Consider the following 23,971-nt stretch of genomic DNA (forward strand, 5'->3'; position numbering starts at 1 on the left):
AGAGAGAGAGAGAGAGAGAGAGAGAGAGAGAGAGAGAGAGAGAGAGAGAGAGAGAGAGAGAGAACAAGCCAGAAACAGAAGGAGACAGAGACAGAAGGAGAGAGAGTGTCACACAGGCAAACCTGGAAGTTCTTATCTTATAATAAACCAACATCTTCTAGGAAAGCAGGAGTGAGATAGAAGCATTTAACTCCCCAATGGATTGTCCATTTTGGGAAGGAGAACCACTGAAGAGACCCTTAGTACTTCTCTGGGTCATAGCAGCATGGGCATATCAGACAATAGGGTTCCTAATCCCACATCCCCTGGTGGTGTCTGGATCCCAGATTCTCTGTGGGGCCTGGGTCCTATTCGTGTGCTTATCTGTTGCTACATCCCCAACACTGAAAAGAGGCGATATTTAAAGACCCCAAAGGCTAATAGTGATGTCTGTGGTTCACCACCTGTTGTAAATCTAATGTCTACAAATGGCAGAGGAACAGGTGGGGCTGTGTCATGGTCCTGGCCAGCGTTTCTTCTGCCTCCAAAATTCCTGTGTCTTGCATCACATCCCTAGGTCAGCCAGTCCAGGATATGCTGGCATTGGGCCCAACAAGACAGGGTCCTAGTACTGGCAGTCCTTGCAGAAACACTATATCCCAACAGATACATCTCCTACAGATGCTGGCACCAAATGGCTGGGAAAGAGAGATGAAGTTTCCCCTCTTGCTAGTGCCCAGATCTGCTGTGAGAGAGGACAAGAACTGACATGGAAGGAAAGGATACCAGGGGAGTGAGGAGAGAGAGGGAAATCAATCCATCATCAAGCATTATGACAAGTCTATTATGTGCCAGACATTGTGGATATAAGGATAGTCTCTATCCTCAAGGAGCTACATTTAATTGGAAAAGACAAGTTGTACATATAGAGTGAGGTTTTCCATTTTTAATTTTATGTTCGGTTCCAAATTCTCTCCCTCCTCCATCCCTTTATTCCCCCACTGAGAAAGCAAGAAATACAAACCCCATTACAAATATGTATAGTCATGTAAAACCAATTCCTGCACTAGCCATATTCCAGAAAAGACAAAAGTGAGATAAAGAAAAAGAAGAAAATATTCTTTAATCTGCACTGAGTCAATAAGTTTTCTTATCTAGAGGTGGAAAACATGTTTGTCTTTTGGTCCTTGTGTAGATCAGTTACTAAGTCTTTCATAGTTGATTGTTACAGTATTGGTATTACTACATAAATTGTTCCCTTGGTTCTGCTCTCTTCACTTTGTATCAGTTCATACAAGTCTTCCCAGGTTTTTCCAAAAACAGTCCCCTTAATCATTTCTTTCTTAGACCTCTACCTTCTGTCTTAGATTTGATACTAAGCATCAGTTCCAAGGCTAGCACTGTTATTTCAAATATATTAAAAGATATGCTCAGTTTAATAGCCTTTGGGGTAGAGTTCCAAATGATAGCAAGGGTTCTTAACATTTTTTGGTGACATGAACCCCTTTGATAGTCTAATGAAGCCGGTGGTAACCAGGTGTCTCTGTGGATAGAACACTGGACCTGAAGTGAGGACCTGAGTTCAAATCCAGACTTAGATACTTTTACTAGCTGTGTAGCCCTTGGTAAGTTACTCAAACTCTAACTCAGTTTTCTCAGCTGTAAAGTTTAATAATAATCTATCTCACAGGTGTTGTGTGGATAAAATAGTTACTATTTGTAAAGTGCCTATTAGCATCCCAAAGTAGATGCTTAATAAATGCTTGTTCCCTTCTTCTCCCCTAAGCACCCCTTCTCAGAATAATGTTTTTTAGAATAATGTTTTTAAATGCAAAGAATAAAATGTATAATATAAAGGAAATCAGTTATATTAAAATATCATTATAAAAGGATGAATGAAACACATTCACAGAACCCAGGTTAAGAACCCCTGATAAAGAGATATAAACCAAATATATGCAAGATGATTTGGAAGGGAGAAGGGCATTTGCAGTTGGAAGAATGTAGAATGGCTTCATGTAGACTGTGTTATTGAACTGACTAGAAAGAAATTCAAAATTCTAGGATTCGGAGGTGAAGACCTTCCAGGAAGAAAGGATAGCCAATAGGAGGTCACAGGGATGGGGAAATAGAATGTTGTGTATGAGGAATAATAGAAAGAATAGTATGAGGATGATTATATTGGAGTTTAAAGGACTTTGGTTTGAACTATGGAAATTAAGCCCTAAAAACGATGTGTAATCAGGCTAGAAAGGTTTTGTCGTTTAATCATTTCACAGTTTTGTCCAACTCTCCATGACTCCATTTGGGGTTTTCTTGGCAAAGATAGTGGAGGGATTGTCCATTTCCTCTTCCAGCTCATGAAGAAACTGAGGCAAACAGGGTTAAGTGACTTGCCCTGGGATACGCAGGTAGGAAGTGTCCGAGGCCACATTTGAACTCAGAATGATCCGTCTTCATGACACCAGACTCTACCCACTGAACCACTTAGTTGCCCTGTAGGGTCAAGTTGTAAATATCAAAGAGAGGAATAGATATTTTATGTGATGATAAGCTGGAAGGGACAAGATCAGGCCTACACTTTAGAGAAATCAAATTGATAGCTGGGTGGAAGATGGCTTGGAGACAGGAGAGACATGGAGAAAAGAGGGCAAGAGGAGGCAATGTAGGAGGCAGGTGATACAAGTACGAACTGGGACAGTGTCAGTGTCTGCAGTGAAAAATGGCTTCCTCCCTTGTGGTGTGAAGGAACTCAGCCAAGTGTGAATTCTTTTCAAGTTTCCAAACTCCAGTATTAGCATAACTTCCATCTACTTCTGACTGAGTACAAACACACGATACCAGCATCTTCCTGATGGTCAGCTAGATGATAAAGTTGACTAAGGTCAACTTCAACAGAGGGACTTGCCACTCAGGTATGGATGGGTTGGATTAGATGATTCCTAAAGCCCCTTCCAAATCTGTGTCTTGAACAATTTTTATTTGGATTAAACATGAAGAAGATGCATCTTTATCCAAGGTCATTTCCATTAGACGAAAAGTACTTAGCATAGTAATCTTTTTTTATGATTATTATTTTTTTACAAATGGATTTTCTCTTCAGCTCTGCCCCCAGCTTCCATTCTCCCCAAAAGGTCTGGCATACATTTGATCTTGCTCTCCTGGGTCTTTTCATCACCTACCACCCACACATTCCAAAACTCACCAGGCATTTCTCTTGTTTAGACAAAGCTTGCCCCAGGGCCCTCATTAAGCTGTATAGCTCACCTCAGCAATATTCTAAAGGAATAAGGGAACCCAGAGTGGAGGGTTTAAATAATATGAATATAAAGGAGGACAGCTTGGTGGCCCAGGGGATTGAGAGCCAGACTTAAGAGACAGAGGGTCCTGGATTCGAATGTGGCCTCTACATTTCCTAGTTGTATGACCTTGGGCAAGTCACTCAACTTCCCATTGCCTAATCCATCCACTCTTCTGTCTATAGTTAGTATAGATTCTAAGATGGAAGGTAAGAGTTTGTTGTTGGGTTTTTTAAAACAACAAGCTAAATAAGGATGAGAGGGAGACGGGTTCAGCAACCCACAGTAGCCACAAAGAAGAGAAATCAGGGAAGATAAAATAGACTGCCTCTAAGATGATGAAACTTAAGTGCCCAGGTCACAGATTTAGGGCACCTCTCCTCTTTTCTACAAAAATTTGTTGAATCTTTCACTAAAATAAGGCTAAACTATGTCTATAGCATTTCCCTGATCGGCCCACTTAAAAATCCTGTTAAAAAGGAAGAGGTGAGCCTTGAATGGCTTGTTGAAATGGAACCATACTTTGGTTCTTTGCTATCTCTGCTTCCTTTTCAAGTTAATAACTAACAATCCCTTTAATGATTTGTTCTAGAATTTTGCCGTGGATCAAAGACAAGTTCAATAACCTATAGTCTGCAGATTCCATTTTCCTCCATGCCCCTCCTTTTAAAAATCAAGACAATATTTTTACACAGAGAGACAGAGATAGAGACAGAGAGGGGCAAGGACAGAGAGAGAGAGAGAGAGAGAGAGAGAGAGAGAGAGAGACAGAGAGACAGAGAGACAGAGAGACAGAGAGACAGAGACAGAGACAGAGACAGAGACAGAGACACACAGAGACACAGAGACACAGAGACACAGAGATACTTAATTGATTCCTCAGAGACTGGTATGTACCATAGTTCATTCATTGACCCAGAAAGCATTATCAGGCCACTACGTGTCAGATACTGCTCTAGGAATTGGATACAAAGACAAAAGGTAGGAAATCGTGGGAATCCTGCAAGGACGATAGGAGGGAGGGCATTCCGATCCTGGTGGACAGTGGAAGAGAAGGAAAATGGAACTTTGTATTGGAGGAACAAGAGCAAGGTAGCCAGCCAAACCAACCAGATCTGTAGAGTGTGTGTAGAGGAATAATGTGGAGTCAGCCTGGGAAGAAAAACTAGAGCCAGGTTCAGAATAACATTCAATGCCAGATGCGTTTGTATTTTATCTAAGAGGCAAAAGAAGACCTACTAAAGCTTCTAAAATAGGGAAGTGAATCAATCTGGCTCAGGTTTTAGGAAGAGCAATTTGTCAGCTGAGTGGAAGAGAGAGAATGGAGCAGGGAGGGTCTGGAGGCAGGAGGACCAATTAACAGGCTGTTAACTGTAGTTGAAAGGAGAGGCTGTGGTGACTTAGGAACTATGATGGTGTGACTGGGTCAGTTGAGAGAAAAGGAAGGATGAGGAAGATGTTATGGATAGAAAAAAGTCAATTGACCCATGTTTCCCTCTAATAGGTCAGCCTCAGAGGGCTGGCTCCTACTGGGGCAGACAACAGATCCACATAAAACTTTTATAATTTAAAACTGCACCAAGACTTTTTGGGATACCCCATATAAGTATAGATACACTATATACTAGAAAAAAGAAAAACAACAACGAGTTAAGTTCAAGGGAAGGGAAACTGTTCCCTTCTAAGAGATGTAGGCATCAGGAAAGTTTTCGTGTTTAATGTGGGACACCTGAGCTGAGCTTTGAAGGAAACTAGAGCTTTTCTGAAGTAGAGGTGAAGAGGAGAATGCATTCCGGGTAAGGGGACAGCCAGTACAAAGGTTTGAAGATTGAAAAGGAAATGTTGTATGTGAGGAAAAGTAGAGCCTGTTTGGCTGAATAGTGAATAAAGGTGAATACTGTATAATAAGATAGGTTGGAGCCAGTTAGAAAGGGCTTTAAATGCCAAATAAGAGGAGTTTATTTTTTCCTAGAGGTTAAAAGGAGTCACTGGATTTTATTGAGCCCTGGAGTGGCATGGCTGACCTGTATTTATAGCAGTCACTTTGGCAGCTGGATAGAAAAAGAAGAAGGAAGGAAGGAAGAGGAAGTCAGAAGAGGAATAGATTTGAAGGAAAAGACAAGTTCTATTTTGGACATGTTGAGCTTGAAAATGTCTATGGTGCATCCAGTTCAAAATGTCCAATGGAGGGAGCAGCTAGAGGACGCAATGGACAGAGCACCAGGCCTTGGAGTTGGGCGACCTGGGTACAAATCCAGCCTTTTTATCCCTATTACATTTCATCATTTTTAGTTTGTCCCAACATTTTAGCCTGTTGAGATCTTTTGGTATCTTTTGATTCTGTCATCCATCATGTTAATTACCCTCTCCAAGTTACAAATTTTTTTTAAACCCTTGTACGTCGGTGTATTGTCTCATAGGTGGAAGAGTGGTAAGGGTGGGCAATGGGGGTCAAGTGACTTGCCCAGGGTCACACAGCTGGGAAGTGGCTGAGGCCGGGTTTGAACCTAGGACCTCCCATCTCTAGGCCTGACTCTCACTCCACTGAGCTACCCAGCTGCCCCCTAAGTTAAAAATTTTTTAATTTGCTAAGCTTTCCACTATACCAGGGGTCGGCAACCTTTTTGGCCATGAGACCCATAAATGCCACATTTTTTAAAATGTAATTTCGTGAGAGCCATACAGTGCTCACAGTGCGCACTCTTTGTAACAGCGCCTGAAAAAAAATTGACTTTATGGCTCCTGCAGAAAGAGCCATATCTGGCCCTCAAAAGAGCCAGATATGGCTCGAGAGCCATACGTTGCTGACCCCTGATCTATACCTTCATCCAAGTACTAATAAAAGCTGTTAACTTAACAGAGTCAAACCCAGAATACTTGGGGCATCCCACTCTAGAGTTCTCCTTCCAACAACTAATGAAAATCAAACAATTAATGAATACTCTTTGGTTCCAGCCAATCAACCAGTTTCAGTTCCACCTCGCTGGACTGTGGTCCAACCCATATCCCTCCATCTTGTCCACAATAATACCATGTCCAACAGTGTCAAATGCTTTGTTACATTTTAGGTTACCACTGTACGTACAGAATTCTTCTGATCAACTAGTGTAGTAACCATTTTTTAAAAAAGGAAATTATGTAATTTACCGAAAACTTTTCACTGGCCATGCCCTTATAACACACTCCAGAAAACTGAAGGTATGTCCATCAACTAAAGAAGGACTGAACAAGTTGTAGTATATGTGGAACACTAACACCAATAAACAATGATGAATAGGACAATTTCAGAAAAACTTGGGAAGACTTATATGAACTAATGCAAAGTGAAGTGAGCAGAACTAGGAAAACGTTATCAAGTGTGAAGGACTAAACTATTATCAGCAATGCAAGGATCCAAGATAACCCCAATGGACTCATGATGAAAAATGCCATCCACAGCCATAGAACTGCCAGTGTGGACATAGATTGAATCATACCATTTGCCACCTTATTTCCTTCATGAGTTTTTTTCTTCCATGTGTGATATGTCTTCTTTCACAATATGAGGAATATAGAAATTTGTATTGCATGATAACACTGGAATAACCTAATTCAGATTATTTATCACCTGGAGAGAGGGAACAAGAGGGAAGGAGGGAAAGAATTTGGACTGCAAAAGATCAGAAAAAAATTGTTTTTAAAATTTTGTTTCTACATATAATTAAAAAACATAGGACCCTTCCTCTTACCAACACATACTCCAGAGTTTTGCCAGAAATTGAGGTCAGGTTGCTAATCAAAGATTAGCAGACACTAATCTCTTCTTATTTTTTGTTGTAAATTGGGATGTTGTTGGCCCTTCTCTTAGTCCTGTAGTACCTCTTCCATTCTCCACATTCTATCATTGATCACCAACAGTGTCTCAGCAATGATATCTGCCAGTTCTTTCAATACCCCAGGGACATTGTTACAACATGCATAGTTCATCTTTGCCATAAGTCACAGAGGACAGCTGGGCACCCTTCTACCATCACCCTATTTATCTTGGGTATATGTTCCCCATTAGTCATCTTTAGTCTCCCTTTTCCATTTCAAAGATCTTTTCTCCTTGGTAGAGAAAACAGAAGAAAAATAGCATTTGAAGAGTCTTACCATCTCTCCATCATTCTAACTTTGAGCAACAGTACTGGTTCCTCTTTTCTACAATATAAAATGACAGCGCTTTTGTTGTCCCAAGTTTCTCTTACAAGACATAGTACCTATGAGCCTGAACCTTAGAAATCCAGGCAGGGGTGGGGAGAGGGTAATTGGCAACTAGGTAGCTCAATGGATTGAGAACCAGGCCTAGAGACAGGAGGTTCTAGGTTCAAATCTAGCTTCAGACACTTCCCAGCTGGGTGACCCTGGACAAGTCAACTTAACCCTGACTGCTTAGACCTTACCACTCTTCTGCATTGATTCCAAGATGGAAGATAAAGGTTAAAAAAAAAAAAAAGTAATCCAGTCACCATTCTTAGAAGACTGTACCATGCTTTTTCATTCTCTCTTATCTACCCTTCTTTCCAATATCTGTACACGAATTCATAAAATCTAAATTGCCTCTGATATTCATATTATGCTCTTTTTCTCCTTGACAATATTATTTCTTTTCCCGCCTTCTCAAAAATTTTATTCTGGAAAATTTCCTATCTCTTCTAGGCTGAGTCCTGTTATAGAATTTTAGTCCATGAGATCCTCCTTAGTCTTTCTTTGAACTCTTTGAAATCTGCTCTACCAAAATCCAGCTTTCAATCTCCAGTATCACAAATTCTAAAATGAAATGGTCACTTCTCTCCCTGCCACCCTACCCCGATCCCCACCCCACCATGATTTTTATTATTTCCAGCCCAGCCCAGCTACTATTTCCTCTTCATTAGTAACAATCAAGGCCAGAAGAACAGTTTTTCTGGGCTCATCTTTTACATGGTGAAATGTTCAGTAGTACAAACTGAAAACTAATTAGCTTCTCTCCTTGGGACAGAGAATGAGCTCCAGCAAATGTTTGGATAATTGAAGTTTGCTATCACTACTCCATCAGGTGTCTAGACTGGGGCTGAGATCTGTTTTCTAAACTCCTCATCAATTTCTTTTCTTTTCTGGTTGGCTGCAGTATTTACTCCAGTGACAATATCATTTCTTTTTTCCCCTGATGTTCTTTTCCTGGATTTCTTCCTGAGAGTCTAGCTCCCAGATCAGTAATGCTGTTTTGTCTTCCTTTTGTCTCTTCCTTTTGAATAAGGTGTTGCTTTCTAGAGCTATACTGAGATAACTAAGTAACAGAGTAGACAGAGGCTGGGACTTGGAGTGAGGACCAGAACTTGAATCCTAATTGTGATCTTGGGCAAGTCACTTAACACCCCTCAGTGTCCTCATTTGTAAAATGGGGATAATAAAAGCACCTACCTTGAAGGATTTGTTGTGAGGATCAAATGAGATATTTGTAAAGCTCTTTTGCAAATCTTAAAGTGCTGTTTCAGACCTATAAATGCTGGCGCTCTTATTAATATTATTTTATATGTTGGGAATGTAAACTCAGGGTCAGGACCAAACTGTATGGTTCCCTTTGGTTAGAACTTCAGCTTAATTATAGGAGGGTATAGTCTGAGGGTGGGGAGATGGTGGAGGGCCTTAGAAGATGAAGGAAAGGGGCCAGGTGACTTTTAAGGCCCCTTCCACCTCCAATATTCTATGATTCAAGGATTGCAGGTAGAGGTTATTGAGCCCTTAGTAGCCCTCTGAACTTGTACCCATGTAGCTGACCACCTTTTCAATCTATATAAGTCCAGTCGTATTGAGCGAGTGTGGAGAACAAGGGAAAAGAGGGCTGAAAACAGCATGACCTTCTCAAAAAATAACAACAAACCAGTGCCTTCTCTCAGAAGATGCTCCATAAATGTGTACTGATTTTGATTCCAGGATTGTGCTAAGTTCTCCTGTTTTTCTTCCCAGGATTCTATGTTCAGGAAATTCCACATGCCAACACGGCCAAGCTGTATGCGGGGCTGCTGGGAGAAGGGGATGAGATCCTGGAGGTGAACGGAGCTAAGGTCACAGGGTTGGGCTTGTCCCTTGTCAACGAGTTTCTGGCCCACTCAGAGAATCTGTCCATTCGTGTACTGAAGCAGAGAAGTCCCCAGCGGTAACCCAGGCTGCTGGACTGCCTGTCTCCATTACAGATGTCCTGAAGCTCCCAAGGACTCACTGAGAAGGAGGAAAAAAGCCCCTCTCTTGGCCTGGCTCTGATGTGTAGCTGCCTTTTGGGGCTCCATAAAACATGAAAGGGGTATGTGGGGGTGGGGGTGAAGCTAACACCACAGACTGCTGGAGGTGTTCTGGGTCAGACACTGCCATTCAGGGAGGGGAGGGGGTTTCTTTTGTAAAGAATTAATTTATGCTGTGTGGCCCTGGGCGAGCCTTTTAACCCTCAGCCTAGCCCTTACTGCTCTTCTGCCTTAGAACCAATCCACAGTATTGATTCTAAGATGGAAGGTAAGGGTTTGTTTAAAAAAATCGACTTACAGAAATTGGGGAAAAGACCACATGAGTCTCATTCCCCTGGCACAGACTCTCAGGAGATACCTGAAGCAAAAGGGGGTTTTGTCCTAGTTGGAAGGGGTGTGTAGTGGGGCTTTGGCCCCTTTAATAGGTGCTCAGGAAAGTCAGCATCAAGAAGTGATTAGCCTGATGGAGACTGGCTTCCCCACACAGAGCCTCAGTTTCTTCACCTGTAAAATATGAGGGGTGAGTCTGATGACTGCCAAGATCCCTTCTGTCCTAATCCATGAGGCACTGGGCTTGAGTAGACAGTGACCAATGAGGCACTTCAGTATTAAGCCCCTTTGCCTTTTCTTTGGCCCTCCTATCCCCACCCAGTTAGCTCTTCTTTTTCATCATCTGGGGGTCTTTGTCCACAAATAAAGATTCCCTTTGACCGAGAACCTCTAGAGCTACCAGAACAACCAGATAATCAGGGGGACCCTACCCCTGGGCCCTGCCTGTCAGCCCCTTTTCTAAGAAGGGAGGGAGGAAAATCAACAAGACTACCCCTGGCCTAGTTCTGTGTGTTCTCCCCCCAGTTAATGACAGAGCTGGGTGCTGGTGCCAGCCCATACAAACTGCTTTGTCCCTAGGGGCACAAGCCTGGCTGTCTTGTGTCCAAAACATTCCGGCTCTGTGCCCAGACTTCTTTCTGGGAGCTCAAGATAGTTGGTCAAGCTGGAGGTGGAAATGTGCCAAACCCTGCTTGTGTTCTGGGGCCTGAAGGTATTGGAGGACCTGGATTGGGGGGAAGGGGGTGGTCCTCCTGGTGCTTCTCGTCTGGGCTTGGCTGCACTATAGGACCAGGAAGCAATGTGGTTTAAATTATTAAAACTCAAAGATGAGCCCTTCTGCTTTCTGCATTGAATTCCATAGGAATGGGAGTGAGGGGAATAAGAAAGGGATCCAGCTTGTCTCAAACCCTCTCCTCCTGATGTGTAGGATGGTACAGTGAAAAAAGCCTTAAGAGCAGAATAAGAAGATCTGTGTACATGACTGTGGGCAAATCACTTAGCCTCTGAGCCTGTTTCCTTATCTGTAAAAGGAGGATGATAATCACAGCAAAGATTTGGGTTGTGCTTACTATGTACTGAACACCTTACGGTTAGCATTCATTTTGATCCCCACAACAATCCTGCAAGGTAGGTGCTATGATTATTTCCCCATTACAGATGGGGAAACTGAGGCACACAGGATTAAGTGGCTTACCCAGGATCACATGTTTAGGAAGGGTCTAAGGAAAGATTTGAACCCAGATCTTCCTCCAGTTCTGGCATTCTATCCACTATGCCATCTGGCTGCCTAATGTCAGAAACTTCATGCAAGGGATACTTGCTTATGTCTAAATGGGGCTTCATGTGTTCCCTTCCTGCTCTGAATTTCTGTGATCATGTAATACCTGCCTTGCCTAAGTCTTCAGAGGGTATGGAAGAAGCTATAAAATACTATTTATAAAGGTGAGCTTCAATGAATTCTCTGGGGTCCAGGAATGTTCATGGGGACTAGAGCTTTAGAAGAATGGGAGAGAATGGGGCAGGCACACTGCCAACTGCCATACAGAGAAGCGGGAGAGAGGAGACAGAAGAGATTTGGAAGCCTCTGAAAAAAGACATAAGGATGAAGGTTATAGCCATTTACCAAGGGAAAAGGTACCTAGACTTTTAGCTGCATATAGAAGTTCTCAGGGAGGCCAGAGACTGCAGCCCAGAGTGTCCTGAACATGAAAGGGCCTTGGCTTGATTCTTTTTACACATGGAACAACCTTGGCAGGGCAAAGGGCTTGGGAACATCTGGGCCGGGGTAGCCATGCCCCAGGAAGATGGGAACAAAGAACAGCCCTCTTGGCTACACCACCATACATTGCCTGGAGTATGGAGGTGGTGCCCTTACCTCCTGGGTCCCCCTGAGAATCAAATAGGGTGTAGCAGTGGGAACACAAGGCTCATCAGAGCTGGAGTAACTCAGTTCTAGCCTCAAATGCCAGTAGGGTGAGTGGAGAAGGTTATTTCTCTGCACTGCAAAACAAAAAGACTGGACTCTGTGATCTTCGGGGTCCCTTCTGAGTCTGAGGTGTTCTGTTCCCCTGGTCTGGGAACTCTGACAAAGATAAGGAGCAGAGGAGGGTTAGCCCAGAGAATGAAGGCTTGCTGTTTACAGAAGTGGAGCAGCACTGGGAAACTGGAGAGCCCCACCTCTGATGTGGGAGTCTTTCTGCGGGCTCCTTTGTTGCTCATTGCTTCTTAATCCATCTCTTCCAATTTTTATTCTTCAAGTCAGGAATGTCTGTGTGGGGAAATTCCCTGCTGGGAACAACAGCTCGGGTGAACAGGTGCTCCCTATTTACTCTGTACTGCTAGGGCTGCAGGCTAGGAGAGGATTGAGAAGTTCCCACATCACACACATCCTATTGGAATAAAAAGACAACTGGGAAAAGGCCAAGAGCTGGAAGGAGCAGCAGACCTCGGGTGCCACCTGGTCTGACCCTTTCATTTTACAAAAGCAGGCAAGGATAAAGACCCAGGGGTCATGTGATTCACCCAAGGCTACCCAGCAGCAGGGACAAGGTCTTCTGGCTCTGAATCCAGGACTCCCTCCTTTGCACCTGGATGGAAAGCTCTTGTTGTGCTTGGGCTGATTGCACTGAGAGAGAGGAAGCAGAGCCCACAGGGTGAGAGTTTGGGGGGAGGGGAGGTTAGGAAATCACCTAACCCAGGGGCGTCAAACTCCAATACAAGCAGAGCCCCTAAACTACAAAAGGAGCCCTGTGGGCTGCTTAGTGACCTACAAAACACAAAATAACATTCTAGTCTACTCTGGTTAATATTTTGTTTCCAGTCACATTTGAATTTGGTTTGGGTTGTTGCAGCCAAGTATGTCACCTCTGACCCTGGGTGTAAATCATGCCTGTCAAGGGCTCGGTCTTGGTACCCACTGCCTGAAAGGGAGGGGGGACGGACTGCCTCTGTGGGACCCCAGAGAGTCACTGAGATCTGGTGGCCTCTCCATGAGCAGGAGGGAAGTGGTTTCTGCCACTACTAGCACAGGTTTCCTTATTGCCCTCTCCCTTTCTTACCCAGAGCGGCTTTCTAGCATTGAAATCAAGGGATGGCCCCGGGGAACCCCCAGCATTAATACAGTTTTCCCTCTGGCTTCTGGCCACATCTCAATTTACCTAAAACTATCCCAGCTCGGGAAGGTTCCCACCCCGGCATGGCCAACGCTCCCCACAAGGAAATTCTTTCTTGACCAGATACCGAGCCTGAAACCCAGGATTTTGACGAGATAACAGGGGCTGAGGTTTAACTCCCTTCCGGCCTGGTCTTGGGAAGGGCTCTTGCTCTTTGCGGGGTCCCGGGGAGAACAGAAGGCCCCTTTTCCTGAACACAGACCTTGTTTAGAAAAATGTCAAAGTCCTGGGGGGAAGGAGGGGCATTTAAAAAGCCACACTGCAAATTAATGATTGTCTCACTTCCCCCGCTGCTGCCAAAGTGGTCCTTAGGGGGCATTTTATCTTCCCCCGCTTCTCCTCTTTCCCCATACCCTTCCCCCTTTCGCTGGGGGGGGGGCAGGAAGAGGGGAGGGCAGGGGGAATTGGGGCCGGCCAGTCTGAGCCTTCTCGCTTTGCTCAGCCAAGGGAACAGAAGGAAGGTGAGGGTCAGAGGTTGCTGCTGGAAGCCACGAGTGGCAGATGGATAGCCTTGGGCCCCAGGTGCTAGCTTTGAGAGGGACTCAGCAATCCCCGCTAGGAAGGGCAGATCGCCTCCTTCCCTGCCCTCCCCCCCTCCCCCCCACCACCAAGGTCCCCGGTGCCGGGCTGCTCCACCCCTGGGTCTGGAGTGATGGAGGGAGGCAGACTCCCTCCGCTCCTTAGGGCTGGGGTGGGCTGGGGGTAGACCCGGAGAATCAGAGCCTAAGGTGGTTGGGGGGGGGGCAAGCTAAAAGCCGCCACCACCACCCCCCAAGTGCGCGGTCCCGGGGGAAAGAAAGCCTGGTGGAACCCTCCCTCGCCCCCACCCCGGCCTCCGCGCAGGGTGGAGGGTCTGGGGCCCGAGTTGGAGTCGGGGGAGGGGGGAGGCCTCCAGTTTTCTCGGATGCAGATTAGGCGCCTGGAGGCGAAGGCTTTTCTGTTCGGCTTCCCTAGAAGCAGCCAAGCTCTATAAAAGGAAAATGCGAAGCCATCACAGCTGGGGCCGCTCCAGGCCTTTCTGCAAAAGCCTCGCCTGGCTGGCGTCCAAACGGCAAGCCTCAGCGGGCAGTCCGGGGGAGGGGGTCCGGCCCCCATCACCCTTCTACCCTCAGCCAGCAGGGGAGGCCGCGGCGGGGGCTCTTCCTTTACGAACAGCCCCCCCGGGGGCCCTGGAGCCAGTTGGGGCCACCAGGTCCCGTGCTCTCTCTCCCAGTGCCCACCCCTAGGGAGCGCAGGGCGCCAGGACCCCTCCCTCCTTTCCCCGCTTCCCTCTTCCAGCTCCAACCACCGACCCTCCCTTCTCTCATCCCACCGCCCTCCCGCCGATTCAGACCCAGAGTCCGGAGGAGCGGGGGCTGGACCGGGGCTGCAGAAAGGCTGGGGGGCTGTAAAAGTGTCTGTAAGGGCAGACCGCCCAGCCAAGTTCCTGGGGGGAGGGGGCGGCCTGGGGGTCAAGGTCCTCCCACAGCTCCTGCCTCCCAGCCCCTCTCACCGCAACCAAATGGCCCTTTTGTTCAGCCTATATTCTAAACCCGGATGACCCCGGCACTGGAGACTCCATTCGGCCTCCCGGGGCTCGGAGGTCGCTTCTGTACCTAGCCTTTGCCTGGGGGGAGGAGTCAGGCAGCCAAAGACCTGGCGCTGGGAGCTGGGGGTAGGGGAAGGGAGAAGAGGGTCCCAGCCAGCTGGCCCCATCCGAGCTGGGGCGTGGAGTGGCAGGCAGCCGGCAGGGGCGCCGAGGGTGGGATTGGGGGGCAGACCTCAGTAGCTTCAGACTGAATAGAAGGGGAGTGGCACCCTGCTCCAGGGGACTGCCCTCCCCAGTGGAGGCACTGGGGACCCGCCCCCGACTCCTTGGCTTCAGCAGCAGCACCTTCATTCTGTCCTGGGTGCTTCTCTCTCCCCTTCAGCTGGGCGCGGGAGCCTTAGATTTGCAGCCCCTACCCCCTACCCCGACTACAGGCGCGGCAAAGACGGCTTGAGTCTCCCTCCGGGTCTCCCTGGGCTGCCGCAGTCAGAAGGCGGAGGGACCCGCTCCCCCGCCACCGCAAACAAACAGCGCAGTCACTCAATCACTGCAGTCCCCAGACAGCCCCGGGACTGCGGCCAAGAAACCCGAGACACCTGCGCGCGCGCTCGTGTGTGTGTGTGTGTGTGTGTGTGTGTGTGTGTGTGTGTGTGTGTGTGTGTGTTGTGTGAGTGTGTGTGAGTGTGAGCTCTCTATCTCTGTGGCGTGTATGAGCTCTCGGGGTATCTCTGTGTGTGTCCATCCATCCCCGCCCCGCCCCAACTCCTCCATCCCTTCTTCCCTCCCCCTTTGCTCCCCCCTCCCCCGCCCAGTCTTTTGCCTTTTGTTCTCCAACCTTCCCGGGAGAGTTTGTATTCCGAAGCAAATGATTCCAGGGTGTCTGGACAGATTGCCCGAGGCTCTCCAGGGAAGGTTGGGGGAGGGCTGGGGGAGGACGGGGGCTTTTCCGGGAAGGCAGGGCCTGGTCATTGTAACCGTCACCTCCGGGCTCTGCAGCCGCCCTCCCAAGGCAACCAAAGAGAAGAAGGAAGGGGGCGGGGGCGGGGGGCGCCGGGGCCCTCCTGCTGCTGCTTCTGCTATCTGCTATCTGCTGGGTGAGAGGGAGGTTGAGAGACAAATTGAGCTACCTAATGATTTCTGAAAAGAGGCTAGAGACTCTGAATCGATAACAGAGCATGATCTGGGGCCGGTCACCCCAATCCCATCTCCCAGCCCGCCCCATCGCCTCAGCTTTCGCCCGGGGCCGCCAAGCTCGGGTCTCCAGCGTTTGTTCACCATTGTCCCCTGCCCTAGCTCCCTTCAGCCCTTCCTCTCCCCCGGACAAGGAAAGCTTGTGGAACCACCTAGGGTCATTGTGCTGGGGTCCTGCGGACAGAGGGCTGAAGTCGCTTCTCTGAGGCCAAGAGTAGGTTAGGTAAGCGCACGGGTGCCCACGATCATTTTCGTGCCTGTTTTGGCGCTAAGCTCCTTGTTAGGCCTGGGGCGGGGGTCACACATTTAGGTAAGGCAGGCTCCCCCTGAGCTTTTCAAGTCCCACTGCGCGATAAGACCCAAGGAATCATTTTGATGGGAAGAGAGAAAGTGGACTTGGGCTTTCCGCAATCCTTATAACAAACATAAATAAATGCTAGCTGTTATTAATTAACTCAAGCAGGGTCCCCGAGCTCAAGACAGACGTGGAAGCATTCTAAACCTCAGAATGCTTGGTTGTCAGTTATTTCAGTCACATCTGACTCTTCACGACCTCATTTGAGGTCTTCTTGACAAAGATACTAGTTTATCATTTCCTTCTCCAGCTCATTTTACATCTGAGGAAACTGAGGCAAACAGGGTTAAATGACTTATCCAGGATCACACAAGTGTGAGATGAAGATAAGTCTTTCCGCCACTCTATCCATTGCACCACCTGGTAAAATAGAAAGAATTTTATCTCTGGAGTCAGATTCTGGGTTCAAATTCTTCCTCTAGCATTTGTTTGGGCAAGGTGCCTTATTTTGGACTTTTTTCTTTTAAAAAATTAAATAAATGAGGTTGGACTAGACAGCTTCTGGAGTTCCTCCCAGCTCTATCAATGATTGAATGAAAAAAGCATTAAGCACTTAGTGTGTACAAAGTGATGGGGACCCACATAGAAAAGTAGCAGTTCCTGCCCTCAAGGAGTTTGTATTTCAGTGGGGGAGATGGCTCAGGTAGAAGATTTCAGCGGCAAGCCAGATGGAAAGGTCCCACAGCTCTTAGGGTGCAGCAGCAGAATAGATGGGAATGGCATTTCCACCAAACCATTTGAAAGTATATTGGCACAGGGCAGCTAGGTGGCACAGAGGATAGAGCACTGGCCTTGGAATCAAGGAGACTCATCATCATGAGTTTCTATCTGGCCTCAGACACTTACCAGCTGTATGACCCTGGACCAGTCACTTAATCCTGTTTACTTCAGTCTCAAAATGAGATGAAGAAGGAAATGGCAAGCCACTCCAATATCTTTGCCACGAAAACCCCAAATAGGGTCAGGAAGAGTGGGACACAACTGAACAACAATTCGAAAGTAGCAACAAGGTCTTTGATGGCAAGACTTTTCCTTTCTGGGTCTTTAGAAGGCAGAAGGTTGCTTCCTGTGATGATAGCTGGGTTCTGGGGACTAGAAACACTGCCCTACCCTTAGCTATCTCCATCAGGAGCCATGGGGAGATGGTGGTCAAAATGGTGCTCATGGTTTGGCTTGTCTGGAACCAGCTCCCTCCCCACTTTCCGGCCACTTTATCGAGGTGTGTTTATCTGTCCTGGCGGTGGCAGTCCATGGGAGATGTCCATGGGAGATGGTTGCTTCCTTCTCCAGGATTTTCTCTCCTACATAATGGCTGTGAGGGCTGGGCTAGAAGCAACACCGGTGGGGACGTCTTAACCTTCTGACCAATAAAGACTTGGACACAACTGAAATGACTGATAAACAAATAACCGGATGATATGTTGAGCTGGAGGTCATAGAGCTCCCAGTTCTCCATCCACACTACCCTGTACTAAGTGGAGATCAGAGGATCATTACTGCCGGGCTGGAAGGGGCCAGAGAGGGCAGCTTCAGTTTATGGAAGACAGAACTTAAACCCAAAGTCTTTTCTGTTGTCGTTGCACAGCTGAACAAGGATTTGAACTCACATCCAGGGATAAGTTCAGCCTACTTGCCATTCCGCCCCACTATTCAGCAGGAAGTTGAAAATGTGGGTTTTGAGGTCTGTGTAAGAAAAGGGAGTGAAGAACCGGGGATACAGACAGCGATCTGCAGAGGGGGTTCACTGAAGCTGAAGGAGTCAGTGATAAATGAGGGCAACCGAGGGGGCAAAGCCTACCAAATTCCATAGCCAGGCCCATTCACAGGCACAGAGGGCGAATGTCTGGCCTCTCTGTGTTGTGTCTGTCTTCCCTAACTACATTCTGTGTGTTCACTGAATAGATGTTTCCATGATTTTGCTGATAATGGTGGATGGAAGGGAAAGGGGGCACCCTTCCCTCCGAGGCTGCGTTCAGCTCCCATTGTCCCCCGAGGCAGTGAGACCCCATGTAACCCAGGGAGAACAAGGCAGGAAGAAGCAATGTGCCAGGCGCTGGAATAAGTGCTTTAGAAGAATTCTCTCACAACACTGTTATTGCCATTTTGCAGCTGGGGAAACTGAGGAAGACAGGTTAAGTGTCTTGTCCAGGGTCACACAGCTGAGGCTCCATTTGAACTCAGATAATCTTCCTGACTCTAGCCTGAGCGTTCTATCCACTGAAGCACCCAGCTGCTTCTTCACTGGAGACCAAGGACCCTCACAATTCTGACACACACAAAAATGCCCGAGTGCAATCCTTCCTAGGATTAGCTTCAAAGGTTTCTGCTCTAAGTAAGGTTCCTTATTTTTGTCTTTCTTCCTTCAGTCCCAGGCTAGAATGATCCACAAAGAAGATAAGCCAGCGGGGCTTGCCAGTGCTTTTCAGCACGCCCGAGGGAGGGAAAGAGGATTTGCTACTTATTAAGCATTTATTAATATGTGCCAGAAATGGAGTGACACCCTAGGAATACAAAGAAACAAAATAGATGACGTAGACTTTTTTTTTAAACCCTTTACCTTCTGTCTTAGAATCAATACTGCGTGTGGCTTTCGAAGCAGAAGAGTGGTAAGGGCTAGGCAATGGGGGTTAAGTGACTTACCCAGGGTCATACAGCTGGGAAGTACCTGAGGTCAAATTTGAACCCAGGACCTCCCATCTCTAGGTCTGGCTCTCAAGCCCCTGAGCCACCTAACTGCCTTCTACATGTAGACTTTTAAGTAAATACCAGATAAATACAAGAGGCTTTTTATATGGTATGCCACACTTCTCTTGCCTAGATCTTAAGGTATGTTGGGGGGGGGGGACATGAATATGCGATAGCTGAGTGTCCAGATGGATAGTGTCCAGCCTGGAGTCAGGTTGATATCTTTTGGAGTTCAAATTTGGCCTCTGACATTTACTAGCTGTGTGACCCTGGTTAAGTCACTTAATCTTGTTTGCCTCAGTTTCCCCATCAGTAAAATGATCTAGAGAAGGAAATAAACCCCTCCAGTACTTTCACCAAGAAAATCCCAAACAGGAGTCACAGAGAGTAGGACATGACTGAAACCCTAAATGCCCAATGGAGGGGTTTGTATTTTATCCTAGAAATAATAGGTATCCGTTGGAGCTTTTTGAATAGGGGACTGACATAACTTGGCAGCCTGAATAGTAGATTGGAGAGGGGAGAGGCAGGAGTCAAAGCAGCCAATTAGGAGACTTTTGTCATGACACAGGTGAGAAATGATGAGAAGCCTGACCTGGGATAAATGGCCATGGGAGTGGAGAGAAGGGGATGGATGCGAGGGCTGTTATGGAGGTACAATGAGCAAGTTGGCAGCCCATTCTTGGGGGTAGGGCTAGGTCGCACACCTGAATTACTAGAAGGATGACACATTGAGAAGAGGAGTAAGTAATGGGATCAAGCTGGGGAGAAAGTTTTTTTCTGTTGTTTTATTTTTTTTACACCCTTACCTTCCATCGCATATTCAATACCGTGTATCAGTTCTGAAGCAGAAGAGTGATAAGGGCTGGGCAATGGAGATTAAGTGACTTGCCCAGAGTTACACTGCTAGGAAGTGTCTGAGGTCACATTTGAACCCAGGATTTCCCATCTCTAGACCAAGCTCTCAGTTCATGGAGCCACCTAGCTGCTCCCAGATTTTTTCCTGTTTTGAACTCCATGAGTTGGAAATGTATGGGACATCCAACTGAAACACTATAAGAATTAAAATTAGGTTTGACTCAATATGAGAGTTATAAAAGTGAGATTGTGGTCGCCATTTATAAAATATTAGCCCTTAAGTCAAAAATGATTGTTAACAGCTTTTATTTTACAAGGTAGAGATATTGAAAGTGGGAAATGTAGGAAGGAGACAGAGCCTTGTCTAGCTTACTGCCCTAAGTGATGCTCTGGTGAAGTCCAGCTCAGCCCCTGGTAGGGGCTCCCTCAAGTCTGATCTCCACCTAGAAGTCCTGGTGGTGTCTTCAGCCAGGAGTCCACAAACGCAAGCCTCTTCCTTCAGCTCCAGTCACTCACCCAGCAAGCTTCTCCAGAGCAGAAAGCTCCAGTACAGAAGATTCCAAGAAAAGGTGACTGTCTCCAGAGCTCATGATGAAGAGTGTCCAATGAAGCACCAACCAAGAGAGGGTCTCCTTGCCAAAGAACCAAGGAAGCCAAGAGAGCATCTTGTCCTTCGAAATTGCCTTTTTTATAGTCCTTTTTCCATGTCATTTCCTCTCTCTCCCCCTCTTCACAGGAACCAATAGCAGCCTCCCAATTTCCCTAGCACTGCCCAAAAAAGTCAGTGCTTGTGGCCTTTGGGTTTGTGAACTAATGACATGTGAGCTCTCTTACTTAATGGCTAGTTAGGTACTAAGTAGGGATACTTTAAGTTCTTGATTTCATTAGTTAAAAATAGACAAAGGGAGAGTTAATTCTATCTTCACAACACCAAACAAGTGGGAATTCCCAGAGAAAGAACTGTTGGAGCTGTCTTTCACATTATCGTATTTTTGGTTTTATTTGGGGGTTTGGGTTATGTATGACTTTGCTCTTACAACAATGACCAATATAAAAGTGTGTTTTGCATGATAAAAAACGGGAATTCTGGAGCTCAACAGAGAGATAAGGAATGGGTGGATATCAAGATTTGAGATTCATCTGCAAAGTCATTTTGATTAAACTCATGGAAGATGATGAGAGCTGAAAGAGAAAGCCTCTACATAGAGAAGGCCCAGGACAGGGTCCCCAGGAGTTCAAACAATCGGGGGCTGGGATGTGAAGAATAATTTAGCAAAAGAGATTGAGGAACAGGCATCCCTAATTCTTTTCTCTACTATTTTATCATTCCATCTTTCCTTATGCTCTGTGGCCCCTAACCCTTCTCTTCCTCCCCACTGTGATGGTCAATATTTCCAACTCCTGAATTCTTTTACTTCTACACTGGCCACTCTCTCATCCTTTTCCCATCTCACTCTTTGATGAATCATTTCAACTTTATTCTTTCCCCTTCACCAGTGGTGTCAAACTCAAGTAGAACCTACCCCAATCTCCTATTGACTTATAAAACCACAAATTAATGCCATCATTGTATTGTATATATTTTTATTTTACAAACATTTCCCAATTGTTTTCATTTTAGGTTAGGTGAGTTTGACAACTCTGCTCCATGCTGTAGTCTCTTGCCCATTTTCACTGATCATACCCTTCCAAATACTAAATCTTAGATGGCTCCCACCTTCTGCCTTCTTCACTTCTATTGACATTGAAGGTAAACTTAATCATGAAATTGTGCTGACTGGGTCCACTATAAATTTATGTTGCATATTCTCAACTGGGCCCTCACTGCAATATGGCAATTCTTTGACATCTCCCTAATTGATTTATTATTCCACTCATCACAGTGGCTGTTCTAAACATTATGGTCCCTCTTCAAGACTCTCACAGCACTCCCCACCCTGGATTTTTTCAGTTGAAGACCCTGCTTCATACTTCCCTGGAAAGGAAGAGCTCCCCTTTCTTTTTTTCTCTTCTTCCATCACTCAAATATACTCCCCCACTACATCCTTCACCCTGATTCAGCCTGCTTCTTGCAAAAGCAAACTCCATGACACACATCCTTAGTCTTACCCCTTCAGAGCTGGAAGCAGATTGTCCTCTTTTGGCTCCCCCTTCCTGCTATTCCCTACAAAAAAGTCTATGCCTCTCCCATCTTTAAAAAAACCCTCATGATCAGCCATCTTTGTCTACTTTTGTCATCATAGATTTCTCCTCCCCTTCTTGCATAAAACTGAGAAGGGCACCATCACTTTTTCTCTAACTCTTAACTCTGCCATCCAGCTTTGGATCTCATCATTTAACTGAAATGGCTTTCTCTAAAGTTAACTGCAAGCTCATAATGACCAAACCTAATGGCCTTTCCAAGTCCTCATCCTTCTGTAGCCTGTTGCCTGAATATTCTCTAGGTTTTCCCAAGTCTGCTCTCTCCTGTGTGCCCATTCTTCCTCAGCTTCTTTTTCTGTATCTTCATTTGGGTCATGCCCACGAAATGTTCCCCACAGTTCTATCCTGGCACTTCTTATTTCCTCTCTATACAGATGATTCCTAGATCTACATATCTAGCCTTAGTGACTCTGCTGAGCATCAATCTCACATCACCAACTAACTGCCTTTTGGCCACCTCCAACTGGATGTCCCATTGGCATCTTAAACTCAACATGTCCAAGATGGAACTTATATTTTCCTTCAAACATCCACTCCTCCAAGCTGCCCTAATCTTTCATCTTTTTTAACCCTTACCTTCTGTTTTAGGATCAATACAAGTATCAGTTCCAAGCAAAAAGAATGCCAAGGGCTAGGCCGGTGATGGCAAACCTTCATGTAGCCATTTTCAATGACACACGGCCACGTGGGGCCACACACTGAGGATAAGACATTTGCTGTAGTGTGGTGTAGACACTCTGTGCACTATAGACAACAATTCTACTTATATTTACCTATTTTGGTTTATTAAAGTTATATATTACAATTATACATTATTTAAACTACAAATATCACGAAATTATGTTTTTTTTTCTCCAAGTGACACACCACCTGAGTTATGCTTGTTTTGTTTTGGAGAATTTTGACACATCGAGCTCAAAAGGTTGCCCATCACTGGGCTAGGCAATTGGGGTCAAGTGACTTGTCCAAGGTCACAGGACTAGGAAGCCCCTAAGTCACATTTGAACCCATGTCCTCCTGATTCCAACCCAGGCATTCTATCCACCGAGTCACCCAACTGCTCCATTCCCTATTACTTTCAAGGCACTGCTATCTTCCCACTTACCCAGGCTCACAACGTTGGTGTCATCCTTAAATCTTCACTGGCACCCACTCCACAACTCAGTGTCAAGTCTTGTTTCTACTTTAAGATCTGGTGTGGCTGTGTGTATCTCCTCTCTAGTCATACAACTCTTATACCCTCATCACCTCATCCCTTGACCACTGGAATATCTTTCTGATCTTTCTTCCTACCTCATCTCTCTCCACTCCAATCCATTCTTCACTCAGCTACCAGGGATTTTTCTACAGCCATGTCTGACTTTGTCATTCCCCTTCCACTACTCAATAAACTCCAGTGGCTGTTACCTTCAGGATCAAATATAAAATGCTCTTTTTGACATTTAAAGTTCTTTACAACGTGGCTAACTCAGGAGGAGACACTTCTGCTGAATTTAGCTGCAATTCTTGGTCATCTAAAGTAGGACTAGGGGTAATAACAGCTAATATTTATAAACAGCACTTTAAGGCTTGCAAAATGACTTAATTATATTCTCTCCCCTCCCTGATTTATGTAACCATTCTCTAAATGACAGGCACATATTTTATTTTTTGGGGTTCTTTGCTACTACAAAAAACCACTGCTGTAATTTTGACCATTTTTTCCTACTTTCAGTCTTATCCTGTTTGACCAGGTCAATTGTACTCTATCCTGTCCTCTTGCATCCTTTGCTCTCTAATCCTGTCTCCAGTTGTCCAACCACAATATGCTACTAAAGATTTAGGAAAAAGTCTTGCAACAGTGCCAACTGAGCTCACTGCAAGTTGATGTTACTGAATGGCCAACAAGCCCTCACTCCTGCACATCAATCCTCTCTTTTTATTCCTCCTTATCAGTCTTATTTTTTTTCTCTTTCTGTTCACCCCCACTGAGCAAAAACCAAACCAAACCAAAAAAAAAAAATAAATAAAAATAAAGCCCTCAATACACACACTTGTAGTCCAGCAAAAGTGAATCCCACATTGTCCATGTTGAAAAATGTTATCTCTTTGCATTTTAAAGTTCATCACCTCTCCCGCAAGAAGCAGGTGGC

The 23,971-nt window shown here is 45.9% G+C and overlaps 1 protein-coding gene across 1 annotated transcript in view; it reads left to right on the forward strand.

The window, feature by feature from the left end:
- KIAA1614 (KIAA1614 ortholog) overlaps positions 1–9,571 on the forward strand; it is a 116,793-nt gene extending 107,222 nt beyond the window's left edge. Inside the window, exon 10 of the mRNA XM_044674896.1 lies at positions 9,246–9,571. Coding sequence (XP_044530831.1) covers positions 9,246–9,439 — 194 coding nt within the window. The 3' untranslated portion in view covers positions 9,440–9,571. The remainder of the gene's footprint in view (positions 1–9,245) is intronic.
- The last annotated feature ends 14,400 nt before the right edge of the window (positions 9,572–23,971 follow it).

The sequence above is a fragment of the Gracilinanus agilis genome, chromosome 4 (assembly GCF_016433145.1).
Source record: "Gracilinanus agilis isolate LMUSP501 chromosome 4, AgileGrace, whole genome shotgun sequence".
Lineage (NCBI taxonomy): Eukaryota > Metazoa > Chordata > Mammalia > Didelphimorphia > Didelphidae > Gracilinanus > Gracilinanus agilis.